The 16793-nt window shown below is 42.1% G+C and overlaps 1 protein-coding gene across 1 annotated transcript in view; it reads left to right on the top strand.

Moving 5' to 3' along the window:
- Window positions 1–15512, top strand: part of PPAT (phosphoribosyl pyrophosphate amidotransferase) — a 48884-nt gene extending 33372 nt beyond the window's left edge. Inside the window, exons 3-11 of the mRNA XM_003482396.4 lie at window positions 3480–3686; window positions 5430–5542; window positions 5645–5790; window positions 6519–6591; window positions 7698–7849; window positions 8248–8375; window positions 9983–10204; window positions 12364–12484; window positions 13067–15512. Of these exons, the coding sequence (XP_003482444.1) occupies window positions 3480–3686; window positions 5430–5542; window positions 5645–5790; window positions 6519–6591; window positions 7698–7849; window positions 8248–8375; window positions 9983–10204; window positions 12364–12484; window positions 13067–13329 (1425 nt within the window). The 3' untranslated portion in view covers window positions 13330–15512. The remainder of the gene's footprint in view (window positions 1–3479; window positions 3687–5429; window positions 5543–5644; window positions 5791–6518; window positions 6592–7697; window positions 7850–8247; window positions 8376–9982; window positions 10205–12363; window positions 12485–13066) is intronic.

The following is a 16793-nucleotide window of genomic DNA, read 5'->3' as shown; positions in this document are numbered from 1 at the left end:
ATAACAAGGAAGAAGCCGTTATGATTGCCTGCATACTGATGAATGGACCACTTAAAAATATCACTTATGTTATGCCTGTATAAGGATGGGCTGTCCCCTTAATGCCAGCCTTGCCCAAGATCTTCTCCATGATGCTGCTTAGGCAGGGCGACAGTGGGTGACACAAAAACGTCTCACACGCTGCTTGCCATAGTTATTAGATTTTCACACCAACACAGAAGTTCATTAACTAGACGGTGTGATAATTATTCACTGTTAAGTGGAAACGGATTGTCACAAAGGGCCTCATGCTACTCATGCTCATGCCCATCAAGTAGGCTGAGGAGCACCAGTGGAAGTTACTGGGTGCACTGTGACAAAAATACATCCCAACATCTGTCTTCCTTGCTTTTTCATTTCTCTAAAAATGATCCTGTCCCATAACAATCCTTTTGCCATTTGCTTTCGTTTCAGTGCCCGTTGCATAGAAGGGCCCATCTTGTAAAAGAAGTCTAAAGCTGTCTTGAATCACCAGAACTTCTGCCGAATGTTGGTTTGTTTCCTAGTGCTGCTTCTTCTTTGTCCTCTTCCTCCTTGTCTGGCACTGGTTCCATCCAGTCCTCGTCTGTGACTTCCTCTAGCTCTTACATTTCTCCAAGATCCCTGTATCTTCATTTTCTTTCCACCGAAGCCACAGTCTTTTTCATGATTTCCTTGATGGGCTTTGTCGTAAACCCTGTGAGGTCTTGCAGAGCATCTGGACAGTTTTCTCTAACAGGAGTTTATTTCAGGATTGATGGCTCTTACAGCTTTCTCTCTAATGGTGGCCTCTTCGGTGCTATAACGCTTACAGATTTTCATGCTGGGGGTTCCTTCCATGGCCTTGACAACCCTGCCTGTTGAGTTCCACGTGTCATGAGCCTAGAAGGTCCTATGATCCCCATACAGAGGCTGAATTAGAGATGTTCTATTTGGTGGGATCAGACCAGTTTGTCCCCTTGAGTTCAGCAGCATTGAACTCCTGAGGTTCTGGGCAGCCAGAGGCTTTTCATTGTTCAGTATCAGAAGAACTTTGCCAGGTAGTTCCTTACTGGCCGGGTACTTGCCAGCTTCAGGGATAAAGCATCAGTGGAACCCAGGAGGAGGGCTCTTGTGAAGGCCTTCTTGTGTGCAACTGTGAATTAAAAGACTGGCAGCTGGTGTTAATCTCTCCCTTCAAGGCTCAGGATGAGCAGCTTTCCACATAAGGGCAGGCTGATCCTAAAGCAAAACAGCAGAGGTAGCCCGTCCCTTCCTCCCTGGAGTCGTGATACTCACTTCACTTCCTTACTAATAAATGTGCTTTGTGGCATTTTTTTCCCACCGTAGGGCATTTTTGTCTACATTAAAAATCTGTTCAGGAGTTCCCATTGTGGCTCAGCAGTAATGAACTCAACTAGTATCCAGGAGGATGCAGGTTCAATCCCTGGCCTTGCTTAGTGGGTTAAGGATCCGGTGTTGCCATGAGCTGTGGTGTAGGCCGCAGCTACAGCTCTGATTGGACCCCTAGCCTGGGAACCTCTCTATGCCGAGGGTGCAGCCCTAAAAAGACCAAAAAAAAAAAAAAAAAAACCTGTTCAGCCAAATATCCTTTCTCCTCCATGATTTTCATGGTGGTGTCAGGGAACTTAGTCTGCAGAAGTTGCTTCTCTTGGCATTTTTTGTCAGACCTCTTCCTAAAAGGATCAAACTGTCCTTTGCTGCATTAAATTCTCCAGCTTTAGATTCTCCGCCTTCCTTTTGCATTAAGTCATCATAAAATGACTTCACTTTTCCTCAAATCATATTAAGTAGGTGTGCCTTTCCTATAGCAATCCTGCGCCCACATAAAAGCTCCATTTTCAGTGTGAAATAAAACTACACAGTTTTGTGACCCGGTACAGCTGCAGCGGGCTTCACGTATCGCCTTAATATTCACATTGGTCCTTTTGCTGGATTCTTTATCTTGAGCTGGCAGCCGCTGCAGCTGTAGACCTCAGTCTACAGCCCACATCAAGCAGTCCAGGCTTTTCTTGTAAAGTTGTGACTTTTCTCTCCTTCCTGGGTGTACTTCCAGCGTCACTAGTGGCGAGTCCCATGGTGTTCCTGGGGTTTACAGTGTTACACTAAACACGAAGAAACAGGGGGAGGCAGCTTTGTTCTGCAGTAAAGAGCTCGATGTAGACATGAATGGTTCATCCAAAGATGATCAGTGTCATGAAGAATTTTCAGTGGATGCTCACTACACTTGAGCTCCCCACAGTATTAACAGGGGTGGTTCCCAAATTGTTCCAGCAGTACAGTTCATTGTATGCATTTGTCATTTAATTCTGCACCTGTGTGTTTATGTTTCTCACAACTGCAAACAGCACCATTTACACTTTGTGTCTGTCGTGTGCCTACATGATAACACTTTATGATAGGTTAGTACATGATAGTAGTGAATGATAAACTAGATTAGTATCTACATATATTTTATGCATTCATGACATATCCAACTTTTCTTAAGGTGTAGTTGATTTCCAGCGTTGTGCCAATTTCTGCTGTACAGCACAGTGGCTCTGTCATACAAAGAGACACACCCAACTTAATTTTTTCAGTTACTCTAGACTACACAGTGCATCAGTTTTTTAAAATTGTTGCAAACCTCCACAAAAACGTTCCAGCATATTTGTTGAAAACAATCCATGAATAAGTGCACCGTGCTGTTCAGGGGTCAATGCAGATACTCTGTGGGTCAGCTATTTCTATTTATCCAACTAGGGCACGTTTCTTTCCCAGTGATAATTTCCTGGACTGACTCAACAAGTCCTTTAGTTGAATACTTTAATAGGCTTTGAATTTTAAATTAAATAATTTAATTTATTGTATCTGACAAGTTTTATTGCTTGGTATTCTGTTCAGGGTTTTTTTTTTCAAAAAGTGTCTTCAGCACAAGCACTTCAGTATTGTGAACACATTAAATGCCACTGAATTGTTGACTTTAAAATGGTTCATTTTACATTCTGTGAATTTCACCTTAAATGTATATTTTAAGGAGTTCCCATCATGGCGCAGTGGTTAACGAATCCGACTAGGAACCATGAGGTTGCGGGTTCATCCCTGCCTTGTCAGTGGGTTAAGGATCTGGCGTTGCCGTGAGCTGTGGCGTAGGTTGCAGATGCGGCTCGGATCCCATGTTGCTGTGGCTCTGGTGTAGGCTGATGTCTACAGCTCCGATTCGACCCCTAGCCTGGGAACCTCCATATGCCGCAGGAGCGGCCCAAAGAAATATCAAAAATACAAAAATACAAAAAAAAAAAAAAAGTATATTTTAACGCTTCCCACTTCTTGCAACTAGCTTAGTCCTTTTTTTCCCTAAAGGTTAGAATTCTGAGGCATAGAGAAACTAAGTGAACTGCATTTTCTAATTGTATGAGCTTATAAAATGCTACTAGTGTTATTTTTTTCCCTAAGATGAGCTTTTACTTTGACTTTGCAAGGGAATGGGTCTTGTAAATCACGTCTTTACTGAAGACAATTTGAAGAAATTATACACTTCAAACCTTGGCATTGGGCACACAAGGTACGCCACCACAGGAAACTGTGAACTAGAAAATTGCCAGCCCTTTGTTGTTGAGACGCTTCATGGGAAAATAGCTGTAGCGCATAATGGTGAATTGGTAAACGCTGCTCGTTTGAGGAAAAAGGTATGTTTTTATTGTACTTTCTTCATGGTTGTGATAAATTATGAAAAGAAGCTATTGGCAATCTTGATGAAATATAGTATCCTATTGTCGCAACCAGTTATCTAACTGCAAAGAACTGCTCTGTATTACCTGGAGTTGTTGTTATAGTCCCAATTCGAAGCTGTTCCCCCTGAGTCTGGGCTGGGGAGGTTGCTGGCTCTGATTTTAAAATGCTCCTAGGAGTTCCCATTGTGACTCAGTGGTTAACGAATCCGACTAGGAACCATGAGGTTGCAGGTTCGATCCCTGGCCTTGCTCAGTGGGTTAAGGCTCCGGCATTGCCGTGAGCTGTGGTGTAGGTCCCAGACACAGCTTGGATCCCGCATTGCTGTGGCTCTGGCGTAGGCTGGCGGCTACAGCTCTGATTCTACTCCTAGCCTGGGGACCTCCATATGCCGCGGGAGCGGCCCAAGAAATGGCAAAAAGACAAAAAAAAATTAAAAAATAAGTAAATAAATAGAACTCTCCTAATATGTTTCTGATGCACTGCTTTGGACCAGAGATTTGGAAAATTGATTCAATTACCTCCTAGAATTTTGTCCTGCTCTCTTTCAGGCTCTGGCATTGTCATTATAATACAGTTCTTTGGCTCCCAAATGAGAAAAAAATTTTCAAGAAGGTATAAATAGGAGTTCCTGCTGTGGTGCAATGGAATTGGTGGCATTTTGGGAGCACTAGGACACAGGCTTCACCCCCGGCCTGGCACAGTGTGTTAAGGGTCCAGCATTGCCGCAGCTGTGGTTTAGGTTGCAACTGCAGCTCCAATCTGATTCCTAGCCTGGGAACTCTATGTGCCATTGGGCTGCCAATAAACAAACAAACAAAGTATAAACAGGAGTCCCCTTGTGGTGCAGCCCATTAAGGATCAGGTGTTGTTGCTGCAGTGGCTCTGATCACAGCTGTGGTGAGGGTTTGATCCCTCTCCTGGAACTTAATATGCCACAGGCACAGCCAAAAAAAAAAAAAAAAAAAGTATAAATATGAAATAGAAATTATTTTAAAAACTAATTAAGAGATAACCACCAAAAGTTCAGTTCCACTCGGAGCCCCCACCTCTGCCCATGGTCCTGTGTCATGATGATGGGGGGATGGACAGCCACCATCACCATCAGCAACAGACCTGGGTTGAGAGGGCCCCTGTGTGTGCCACTCATGTGGGGATGTGACCTGTTTGTCAGGAGTGTTGAGGGCTGAAAAAATTAGAACCAAATCCCAAACCCTTGGACTTCCCGTTGTGGTTCAGCGGAAACAAACCCGACTAGTATCCTTGAGGACCTGGGTTCAATCCCTGGCCTTGCTTAGTGGGTTAAGGATCCGTTGTTGCTGTGAGCTGTGCTATAGGTCACAGGTGCGGCTCAGATCTGGTGCAGCCCTAAAAGGCCAAAGAACAAAAATCCCAATCCTTTGTGCCTTCCTCCTCCCCCCACCCATCCATTGCTGGTCTATATTCCTGCAGACTGAGTTCTCAGAGACCCTCCCGAAGCCCTCCCCCTGTTTGAAAAGCTTCGGAGACTCCGCCGCTCCAGCAGCATTCTGCATCCCAGCTGTACATTCCTACCATTGGTATATACATACCTACATAGGGTTGCAGAACTAACCGGGCATCCACGCCATGTCTGATCTCTTTCTCCAAAGGCAGGCTGCTGGGTGAGCGGGACTGAACCTTCCCCTCCAGTGGTTACAGCTTCTCTCTTTTCTAAATAGCTTCTGCGCCATGGTATTGGTCTGTCCACAAGCTCCGATAGTGAGATGATCACCCAGTTACTGGCATATACCCCTCCTCAGGAGCAAGATGACACCCCAGACTGGGTGGCCAGGTAATTAGAGAACCAAGCTGAGCCTGCAGCTCCGCTAATGAGAGCTTTGCCTTCGTGTGTTTATAATTAACAGGATTCATTCAATGATCTCCTTACTTCTAGGATTAAAAACTTAATGAAGGAAGCACCCACAGCCTACTCCCTCATCATCATGCACAGAGACGTGATCTATGCCGTACGAGACCCTTATGGGAATCGCCCTCTGTGCATTGGTCGTCTTATTCCTGTATCTGATATAAATGATAAAGGTAATGAACGTCAAAAGGAACATCATTTTATAATGCCCTTCAAGTCATTGATCTGCTCTTGGCACACCCTGCAATTTTTAGATATAGGAATCTTATTAAGTAGAGCTAGGTAAAAAAGAAAAAAAATGGTACTTAGTTTTTAGAGTGCCCATTGTGGCTCAGCAGTAACGAACCTAACTAGTATCCATGAGGACTCAGGTTCCATCCCTGGCCTTGATCAGTGGGTTAAGGATCCGGTGTTGCCGTAAGTGGTGGTATAGGCCAGCAGCTACAGCTCTGATTCAACCCCTAGCCTGGGAACTTCCATATGCCAGAGGTGCAGCCCTATAAAAGACCCCAAAAAAGTACAATTTCTTGAGCGTTTCTGAGGATGAGCCACTTTTCATATATTTGATGGACATTCCTATTTTTTCCTGTCTGAATGGCCTATTCATATCCTTTGCCCAGCTTTTTCATCTGGGTAGCATGATTTCAGTGACTCTCTTGACTTATCAGATGTCTTATGCAAGCCGTGAATCATAATGTGTGAAGGAAACTTGGGATCATTAATTTCACTTTTGGTTCTAATCAAATGAGGAGTCGTGTGTGTGCTCTTAAAGTCATAGTAATTGATATTCCATGAGCTCTTTAATCTTTGTATTTGGTGTTTAACTCTTCTCTTGAAATAGGTAGCATCTTTCAAAGTTTCTTGAGTTCATTAACTGAATCAATTGTCTTGTGATTTACAGAAAAAAAATCTTCAGAAACAGAAGGATGGGTGGTGTCTTCAGAATCTTGTAGCTTTTTGTCTATTGGTGCAAGGTAAGTTGTATCTCACTTAGGAGATCACTTTTTCAGCATCGATACAAAGTGTGTTTCTCTACTTGAGGGTTTTGTTTCTGGAGTCTACAAGAATTCATGTTTATGAATGTAGCTCCTTCTGTACATTGGGCTCAGCAGTTACAATGACCTTAATGTTCCAATGGTACCTTCTAATCCTGGAGCTGGCATCTTCTTTTCAAAACACCATGAGACTTATTTTAGAAAGAAAGTATCTCTTCAACAAGAAATAGTTATGCTTGGAGTTAGGATCCATGAGGACATGGATTTGATCCCTGTCCTTGCTCAGTGGGTTAAGGATCCTGCGTTGAGGAGTTCCCATCCTGGCTCAGTGGTTAACGAATCTGACTAGGAACCATGAGGTTGCGGGTTTGATCCCTAACCTCACTCAGTGCGTTAAGGATCCGTGTTGCCGTGAGCTGTGGTGTAGGTCGCAGATGTGGCTCGGATCCAAAGTTGCTGTAGCTGTGGTGTAGGCCTGTGGCTACAGCTCCGATTAGACTCCTAGCCTGGGAACCTCCATATGCCACAGGGGTGGCCCTAAAAAGCAAAAAAGAAAAGGAAAGAAAGGAAAAGAAATAGTTATGCTCAAAAAATGTTCTCTTTAGCTTTCATTCTTTCAAAAATCAACAAAATGTAGGGCTTTTTTTAAAATTCTTTTTTCTTTCAATTTTTTAGTTTTATTGAAGAAAGTTTATTTACAATGTTGTGCTAATTTCTGCTGTACAACAGAGTGATTCAGTTATACATGTCCACATATCCATTCTCCTTCAGATTCTTTCCCACAGAGATGATCACAGAATATTAGGTTCTCTGTGCTGTACAGCAGGTACAGGCCTGTCAGCATGTGTATATGTTTTTAAATTCTAAATTCAAATGTAGGGGTAACATGGAGTTCCTTCATGGCCCAGCAGGTTAAAGATATGGCGTTGTCACTGCTGTGGCTCTGCTTACAGCTGTGACACAGATTTTAGTCCCTGGCCAGGGAATTTCCACATGCTGTTGGCAGGGCAAAAAAAAAAAAAAAAAAGTTAGGGTTTACAGATGTATGTAAATTACTGAAGTCTTCTTTAACATTGATTTCCAAGGTACTACCGTGAAGTCTTACCTGGAGAAATTGTGGAAATATCCAGACATAATGTCCAAACTCTTGATGTTATACCAAGGTCTGAAGGAAACCCAATGGCTTTCTGTATCTTCGAATATGTTTATTTTGCAAGACCAGATAGTATATTTGAAGGTAAGTCCAGTATCTTTAAGTACTGATATCAATCTGTTATTTATCTCATTGAGACCTGGCAGTTCTTGGGCCCACAGGCTCACCTGGCTCTTCAAACTCACATAAGTATATGTGGGGGATTTGAGGATTGAACCTGCAGGTCGTAAGATCACTATTTATCCTTTTCACCTGATGCCTAGATTTTGTGTTCCTTTAGGAGTAAGGATTATGATTTCAGAAATGTATTAGGCTTAATTTTTTTTAAATAGTGAATTCCCTTGGTTTATTATTTCCAATGTAGTATTTTTTGCTCTTTTTGTATTCAAATCTATAGGAGCAAGATTCTTAGAATAGTGATGCTATGCTGTGCTATATTATACTAAGTAAAAATAATCTTTTTCCTTTTCCAAACATTCCAGACCAAATGGTTTACACGGTAAGATACCGTTGTGGTCAGCAGCTGGCGGTTGAAGCCCCTGTGGACGCAGATGTGGTGAGCACTGTCCCCGAATCTGCCACGCCTGCTGCTCTCGGCTATGCGGCAAAGGTATTTTCTATTGGTTCACGCAGTGACTTGCTCATCTAGCACTGGGGTTATAGAGGTACTCATTAGTTTTTTATTTAAAAAAAAAAAAAGTTGCTTATTTTCCAGCCTTTTTATTCACTGGCACTGTTTTTTAGTGGAATCCACAAATGGTTACTCGAAGACTAAGAAAATAATCCCCTTCATTTATTTATTTTTTGTCTTTTTAGGGCCACACCTGCAGCATACAGAGGTTCCCAGGCTAGGGGTCCAATCAGAGCTATAGCTGCCAGCCTACACCACAGCCACAGCAACATCAGCTCCAAACTGCGTCTACGACCTACACCACAGCTCACAGCAACGCCTCATAGCCAGGGATTGAACCCAAAACCTCTTGATTCCTAGTCAGATTCGTTTCTGCTGTGCCACCATGGGAACTCCCCCTTCATTTAAAAAAAATAACATCATGACTATAATATATAGAGCTGAGTGGTAATAGTTACTTATAATGAAGTACCCTCACAAGGCAGTGGTGTATTTGTTCCCTACTGAGTATGGGTGATAATTGGCTATTTATGAGGATTTTTTATAATGTCTTAGTACTAGGCTTAATTTCATTTTTTATAACCATTTGATCCATTATGCAGTTGTATAATAGCCAACATTCACTATGTTAGAAAGTTTAGTTTATGAATTATTTTATTTTATTTTTTGCTTTTTAGGTCTGCACCTGCAGCATATGGAGGTTCCCAGTTTAGGGGGTCGAATCAGAGCTGTAGCTGCCAGCTTACACCACAGTTCACTGCAACACCAGATCCTTAACCCACTGAGCAAGGCCAGGGATCGAACCCGCAACCTCATGGTTCCTAGTCGGACTCATTTCTGCTGTGCCACAACGGGAACTCCTATGAATTTTTAAGTTACTGAGCATGCTAAATATTTTAGAGAAGTATTACCTTTATGGATAGATGAATTACCTCTTGTTCCTTAGAAACCATCCCCAGAGCATCCTGGTTTTAATTCCTTTCTTTCTGATAATCTTTAAATATGTGGGTTTTCCTGACAACAATTTATTCTTTGTCATGTGTTCACATTCCTAGTGTTCTCTTCTAAGATAAAGAAATAAGAAGAGTTCCCAGTGTGTCTCAGCAGTAACAAATCTGACTAGTATCCAAGAGGATGCAGGTTCTATCCCTGGCTTCGCTCAGTGAGTTAAGGATCTGGCATTGCTGTGAGATGTGATTTAGGTTGAAGACGCAGCTCGGATTCCACATTGCTGTGGCTGTGATGTAGGCCGGCATCTGCAACTCTGATTCAGCCCCTAGCCTGGGAACCTTATATGCCATGTGTGCAGCCCTTAAAAAAAAGTGAAGAGGCATTTCAAATTCTAGCTAAATGAATTGATCTTTCCACTAAGTAGAGGACTTTCAGTAATTTTTCTTTTTGCCTTTTCTTCCCTACAGTTTAAATGGTGAAGAAAAATTGTAGTCTGATGATGGAGAGCTCAGAATAACAACCACATTTAAAATTTTTACATACATGTTATAATGGAAGCATGACCTAGAGAAAACAGGAAGGTGGACTTCTCTGGGTATGAGCTGCTCATTGTGCTTTTATTCCTTCTCTGTCAGTGTGGGCTTCCATACGTGGAGGTGCTCTGTAAAAATCGCTACGTGGGAAGAACCTTCATTCAGCCGAACATGAGGCTAAGACAACTTGGTGTTGCGAAAAAATTTGGAGTATTGTCTGACAACTTTAAAGGCAAAAGAATTGTTCTGGTAGATGATTCAATCGTGAGAGGCAATACCATCTCACCCATAATCAAATTGCTCAAGGAATCGGGTGCAAAAGAGGTAAGTAATACTAAAACGCCTATCCTAAAGCACTAATAATGAACAGTATGATAAAAATTGTTAAAATTTTACATTAATCTTTGGAGTTTCCCTGTGGTGCAGTGGGTTAAGGACCTGGCATTGTCACTGCAGTGGCCTGGGTTGATGCTGTGGCACAGGTTTGATTCCTGGCCTGGGAACTTTCACAAGTGCAGCCAAAATTTTTTTATGTTAAGTTTTATGTTAAAATGTTTGTAAAAACTAATTTTTAAACTAACAAACCACAAAATAGAATACTTTTAAATTTGTAGGGTGTTGTTTACATTTTCTTTTCGAAGATACAGACGCAATCCTATGGTGATAAACACATTATATTTTCAAATCTCAAAGCTTGTTCTAAATAGGTATTTCAGTAATTCAAATTACTGAAGTGAGATGTCATTTACAGTTAATAATTGAGAAGATTTAGAAATAAAATCTATTGAGAAGAAAATGTTAGAGAAAGCAGGATGACAGTCTGCTTAAAAAGCTTCTAAAGGAGTTCCGGTCGTGGCTCAGTGGTTAATGAATCCGACTAGGAATCATGAGGTTGCGCGTTCGATCCCTGGCCTTGCTCAGTGGGTTAAGGATCCGGCGTTGCCATGAGCTGTGGTGTAGGTCATAGACACAGCTCGGATCCGGAGTTACTGTGGCTCTGGCATAGGCCAGCAGCAACATCTCCGATTAGACCCCTAAGCTGGGAACCTCCATGTGCCTCAGGAGTGGGCCTGAAAAGAAAAAAAAAAAAAAAAAAGGGGAGCAAACAGTAATTTCAGCATCCATGACAATAGTAAAAAAACACAAATAGGAGTTCCCGTCGTGGCACAGTGGTTAACGAATCCGACTAGGAACCATGAGGTTGCGGGTTTGATCCCTGCCCTTGCTCAGTGGGTTAACGATCCGGTGTTGCCGTGAGCTGTGGTGTAGGTTGCAGACGCGGCTCGGATCCCGCGTTGCTGTGGCTCTGGCATAGGCCGGTGGCTACAGCTCCAATTCAACCCCTAGCCTGGGAACCTCCATATGCCGCGAGAGCGGCCCAAGAAATAGCAACAATAACAACAACAACAACAACAACAAAGACAAAAGACCAAAAAAAAAAAAAAAAAAAACACAAATAGATAAACAAAACTGGAAATGGCTTATATATCTATATCTATGGGAAATACTTAGTAAATCAGTACATCAGCATGATGAAATATGAGGCAGCCAAAAAACCTGCAGTTAGGAAGACTGCACAACATGGGAAAATGTTTGCTGTTATAAGAAAGGTAAAAAGTAAATGTGGACCTGATTACCGCCATGTAAATGAGTCTGAGTCTGACAAAAGGCAGAAAATCACGATAGATAAAAGCAGCTCTTCGTAGTAGTAAAGTTTTTGTTATATCCTGGTAGATTGTACTTTTCTTTTCAAAATGGTAAAATAAGCGGTAGGCAAAAGTGCCATTCAAGCGTTACGAGAAAAAATGAAGGTGGTCCTAAGCCTATAAGGCCATTATGTGAGAAATGGGAAAGCAGAGAAAAGAAATGGCTCAGTAGGTGGCAGAAGGAAAGAGTGGGCAGCTCTGTGGAAAGAACCATTCTGAAGTGGCTGACATTTCAAAATTCTTGTCCAAGACACTTTAGCATTTAGAGCAGGGCTGTTCCAGTAGAATCCTTGGTAAAGAATTAATTCTAAAAGTAGTTCTGGGAGTTCCCACTGTAGTGCAACAGGATTGGCAGTGTCTCTGCAACGCCAGGATGCAGGTTCGATCTTGCACTGTGGTTTAAAAGGTCTAGTGTTACCACAGCTGCAGCATAGTTGCAACTGCAGCTCAGCTCTGATGCTGGCCTGGGAACTCCACATGCCACAGGGAGGCCAAAAAAGAAAAGAATTAAAAATTTTTTAAATAAATAAAAGTAGTTCTGCCTGGACACTGGAGTTCTGTATGTATATCACACGTATGTACACCACATGATTTTCCAGGATTCTTTTTTATCTGTCATTGTGATCGAAGTTTCATAGTGTGCATTTTTATGCCTGTGTTGTTAAGATATCCTGTAAAGCAGTGTTAAGTGCTTGCATTTGTCAATGGCCCAATTCTGCACCATTGTTCTTACTGTGAACGTCAACCTAATGAATGTGTGAAATGATCTCTTCCTAGGTGCACATTCGTGTAGCTTCACCACCAATCAGATATCCGTGCTTCATGGGAATAAACATACCAACCAAAGAAGAGCTGATTGCCAATAAACCAGAATTTGAGCATATTTCAGATTATCTAGGTAGGTATTAAAATTCCTGTAAACTGGAGTTGCTGTTATGGATCAGTGGGTTAAGAACCAACCCAGCTAGTATCCTTGAGAACGCAGGTTTGATCCCTGGCCTCACTCAGTGGGTTAAGGATCTGGCGTTGCTGTGAGCTGTGGTGTAGGTCGCAGACGTGGCTCGGATATGGTGTTGCTGTGGCTGTGGTGTAGGCCAGCAGCTACAGCTCCAACTCAACCCCTAGCCTGGGAACTTCCATATGATGCAGGTGTGGCCCTAAAAAAAAAGAAAATTACTCCTGTCAAACCTTCTGAATCCATAGTAGACTTGATCCTCTACTGCAGTTTTAAATTATGTTTGAAATATAAGTTCAATAATATTAATTTAACGCTTAAATTTAATTCCAATTTGACATTTTAAAAATATTCAAGGCTCTGAATTTTACTGATTCTCTGGCCACCACCACCCCTTTTTTTTAAAGAGAGGCTGAAGGAGGAATTTTTGTCTGGCTCATGCTTTCTGTTTGTAACTCTTCTCTGTTAAGGCTATTCTCCCTTTTCAGAGAGCCACCTCGTGACCTGTTCCCTCTTTCCCTGTAGGAGCAAACAGTGTCGTGTACCTGTCGGTAGAAGGACTGGTTTCATCTGTACGAGAAGGGATAACATTTAAGCAACAGAAAGTGCTGAAGCGGGACGGTGTGGGCCGAGAGGATGGGGTCACTCTGGAATGCGATGAAAAGAATGGTCACTGTGCAGAGGGGGACAGTGTGGGCCAAGCAGATGGGTACCTGGAATCTGGTGGAAAGAACGGTCACTGTACAGCTTGTCTGACTGGAAAATACCCTGTGGAGTTGGATTGGTAGCTGCTGGGGCAGACGTGCTGTTTCCAGACACAAAGCTGGTGAAGAAGCTGCCATGGTCCCACCTTATCCATTTCCCGTTCCTCAGTTGGTCCAGTGTGAAATGCCACGTGCTTGAGTTGTCAGTTCAGAGAGTTTTTGTCTGAAAGGTACCAAAGTGCTTTCTTTAGTAATCCTAGATAAATGCTTTGGTGTTGTCTAGGAACATGGACGGTCCTTTCAATTTTCTGCAGTAGTTGAGTACTTTCAGTTCTATGAGATTGTATGCATTTAATTTCAGATCATCAACTGTAATGAAAAGAATAGGTAAGTTTGAGAGCAGATTGCCAGGTACTGTACTTCCCCACAGATTTTTAGAGAATGTTGTGGAATGTTTCTTGAGAGTTACTGAAATTTAGTTATGGGATACTTTCATCACTGGACCTTGTTAATTGCATGGGATTCAGCAGTATGTCCTATTCTTTTTCTTTTCTCAAGCCTTGGCCAGCCTTTTCCACCTGGTCAGAGAAGGCAGGTGAAGGGTGGCATTTGCTCCATGTTTTAAAGGGTTTGCAAGAGGTTAGAGTAAGGGGGTGTGATGCAGACAGAACATGTGGTTTACATATAACCTTTCATACAGACCTTGAGTCCATAGTACCCAAAGTTACCTAGCATCTAGAGTTCTTAAAAAAAAAACACATCAAAACAAAAAACATATCCTTTTGTGCCTCACTTCCCCACCTGTGCAATGAGGTATTTATATTATGAAATAACCAGCAGTAGTTATATTGGTGGTTAGAGCCATTATTCCATCCCTTAATTTTAAGGCAGTGTTTGTGTTATTGTTAGCTTTTGAAATGTTGGGTGTTGGTCTGCAGTTGAGATTTCAAAAGGGAGATGCACAGCAGTGATTTGTCACCTGTCCATGAGATGCCCTAAGAATGATTGTAAAAATATATCTGTGCAAAAAATTTTCCTACAGATGACTGGAAAGTATCCATCCTACTTGGTGCTCTGATAGCATAAACCCAGCAAGAAACCTAATACAAGTGAAGTAAAAAATGATTTTTTAGAGTTTAACAAACTTTTTATTCTTAATTTGATTATATGCCTTTTTCATGAAGTGCTTGTCATTTGCAGACATATGTGTATACAATGAGATGATCAAGGTAGGGTTTTGTTTTTGTTTTTTTTTTTTTTTTGCCCATGCCCATGGCTTGCAGAAGTTCCTGGGCCAGGGACTGAACCCTTGCCACAGTAGTGACCCAAGCCACAGCAGTAACAATGCCAGGTCCTTAACCTCTAAGCCACCTGGGAATTCTCAAAACCTTTTTCCATTAGCATCCTCATCTAATTCCAGGCATCAGCTTCATCACTTTTTATACTTTGTTTTATTGGGATCTAATGAGGGAGAGTTTTTTAAAAGTTTTTGTTGTTAACATCTGAGATTTAAAACTTCAAGATGACTTGCCCGTAACCCTTGTTTATGTAAGACTTTTAAAACCTAAGTTTTTGTCTGTGTTATTGTTACCATAACTTGGTGTACATAGTGTCCAAACCATCTAGAGTTGTAATATTTATTAATACCTTTTGTCTTTGGCATTGAGTCTCTCCTGTTGTATTATCGCGGGCCCAGAGAAAATGTTGACGGCCCTTTAAGCACATGTACAGCAGGCAGCAGGGGTCAGATATAACCCTGTGGTAGTGACACCAGCAAACTGGCATTTGAATCAAGCCTGGGACCATTTGAGTGCACGGCCTCCTGTCCGGCATGGAAGGGGCCAATTTGAACCAGCCTTAGTTACATTTGATTAAAGAAAAAGAAAACAAACAAACAAGAGACTCAGGGAAAGTACTAAACCAAAATCTCTGATTTAACTTTTGTGTTTTCCATAGTTTTTATCTTGTATTATTGAAATACTTTTATAAAGGAAAATGGTACTGTGACAATTCAATAATTCTACACATTTCTTACTGTTTCTCCATCATGGCCTTTTATTTCCCAAGGTTCTGTGATTATGATTTTATACCAGTTTAATCTCAAATGTTGTTTAACTGCTTTAAATTTATATAGGCATTGTAAACTGCAGAGAAAAACGAGAAATGTGTTTTCACAGGATCTATATTGTGAACTAAACTAAGCCTACCTTTTTGTAACTTCCTTGTTGATGTGTTGGTGACAAATATATGTAATGAGTATATTTAAATATGTGTGTGTACTTTTTTTAAAAAAGAGTGACTTTTAATTAGTGTTTCATAGTGAACAGCACAGAGACAGTTACACCCAGGATCCATACATGGCACCAGCTAGTCGGATCTTATTTCTCTGATCCAAGCATTTTAATAATAGGTCTCTCTCTCTCTCTCTCTCTCTTTTTTTTTTTTTCCGCTTTTTAGGGCCATACCCATGGCATATGGAAGTTCCCAGGCTAGGGGTCGAATCAGAGCTGTAGCTGCTGGCCTCCACCACAGCCACAGCAATGCCAGATCCGAGCTGCTTCTGCGACCTATACCACAGCTCACAGCAACACCGGATCTTCAACCCACTGAGTGAGGCCAGGGATCGAACCTGCGTCCTCATAGATACTAGTCAGTTTCATAATCCGCCGAGCCACAAGAGGAACTCCTATTCATTGGATTTAGATTTGTGTGCAGAAATTATCTCACGTAGCTGAGAAGTCGTTGGATGGCAAGAACCAATGCTTTGAGCCCTTCTGGAGTTCCTCACTGCACTGTGACAAACAAAAAGATTACACAGAGGAGACCCAAGTGGGCCCTTTCACTCTTTCTCAGTTATCGAAAATTGTTTGGCTTTGATGGATATGTTAGATGCGGTGGTTAATTTTATGTTTCACTTTGGCTGGGCTGTGGCACCAAGCTAATCAAACATCAGTCCAGGTATAGCTGTGAAGGTATTTTGCAGATGTGATCAACATTTAAGCCAGTGGCCTATGAGGAAAGCAGATAACACTCCATAGCTGGGTGGGCCTCATCCAGTCAGCTGAAGGCCTTCAGAACAGACTGAGGTTGCCTGAATGAGAGAGAATTCTCAAGGCTGTACCCTGGAAATCCTGCCAGAGTTTCCAGGGAGTTCCCATGGTGGCTCAGCGGTAACAGACCTGACTAGGATTCATGAGGACACAGCTTTGATCCCTGTGGCTGTGGTGTAGGCCGGCAGCTATAGCTCTGATTCGACCCCTAGCCTGGGAAACTCCATGTGCGGCGAGTGCGGCCCTAGAAAGCAAGCAAAAAAAAAAAAAGAAAGAAAGAAAGATATCCTGCCAGAGTTTCCAACCTGTTTCAACCACAACATCAGTTCTTAGCTGAATTGCTAGCCTGCTGGCCTGCTCTAGGTTTCAGACCTTCCCACCTACACAACCTTGTGAGCCAGTTTCTTAAGCTCTCTTTATCCTATTGGGTCTGTTTCTCTAGAGAATTCTCCTAGGCTCACTCTATTGCAAACAACTTGCCTTCCCTCACGTCTCCAT

The sequence above is a fragment of the Sus scrofa genome, chromosome 8 (assembly GCF_000003025.6).
Source record: "Sus scrofa isolate TJ Tabasco breed Duroc chromosome 8, Sscrofa11.1, whole genome shotgun sequence".
Lineage (NCBI taxonomy): Eukaryota > Metazoa > Chordata > Mammalia > Artiodactyla > Suidae > Sus > Sus scrofa.
The sequence above is the reverse complement of the archived record's forward strand: the minus strand, read 5'-3'. Positions and strand labels throughout refer to the sequence as shown.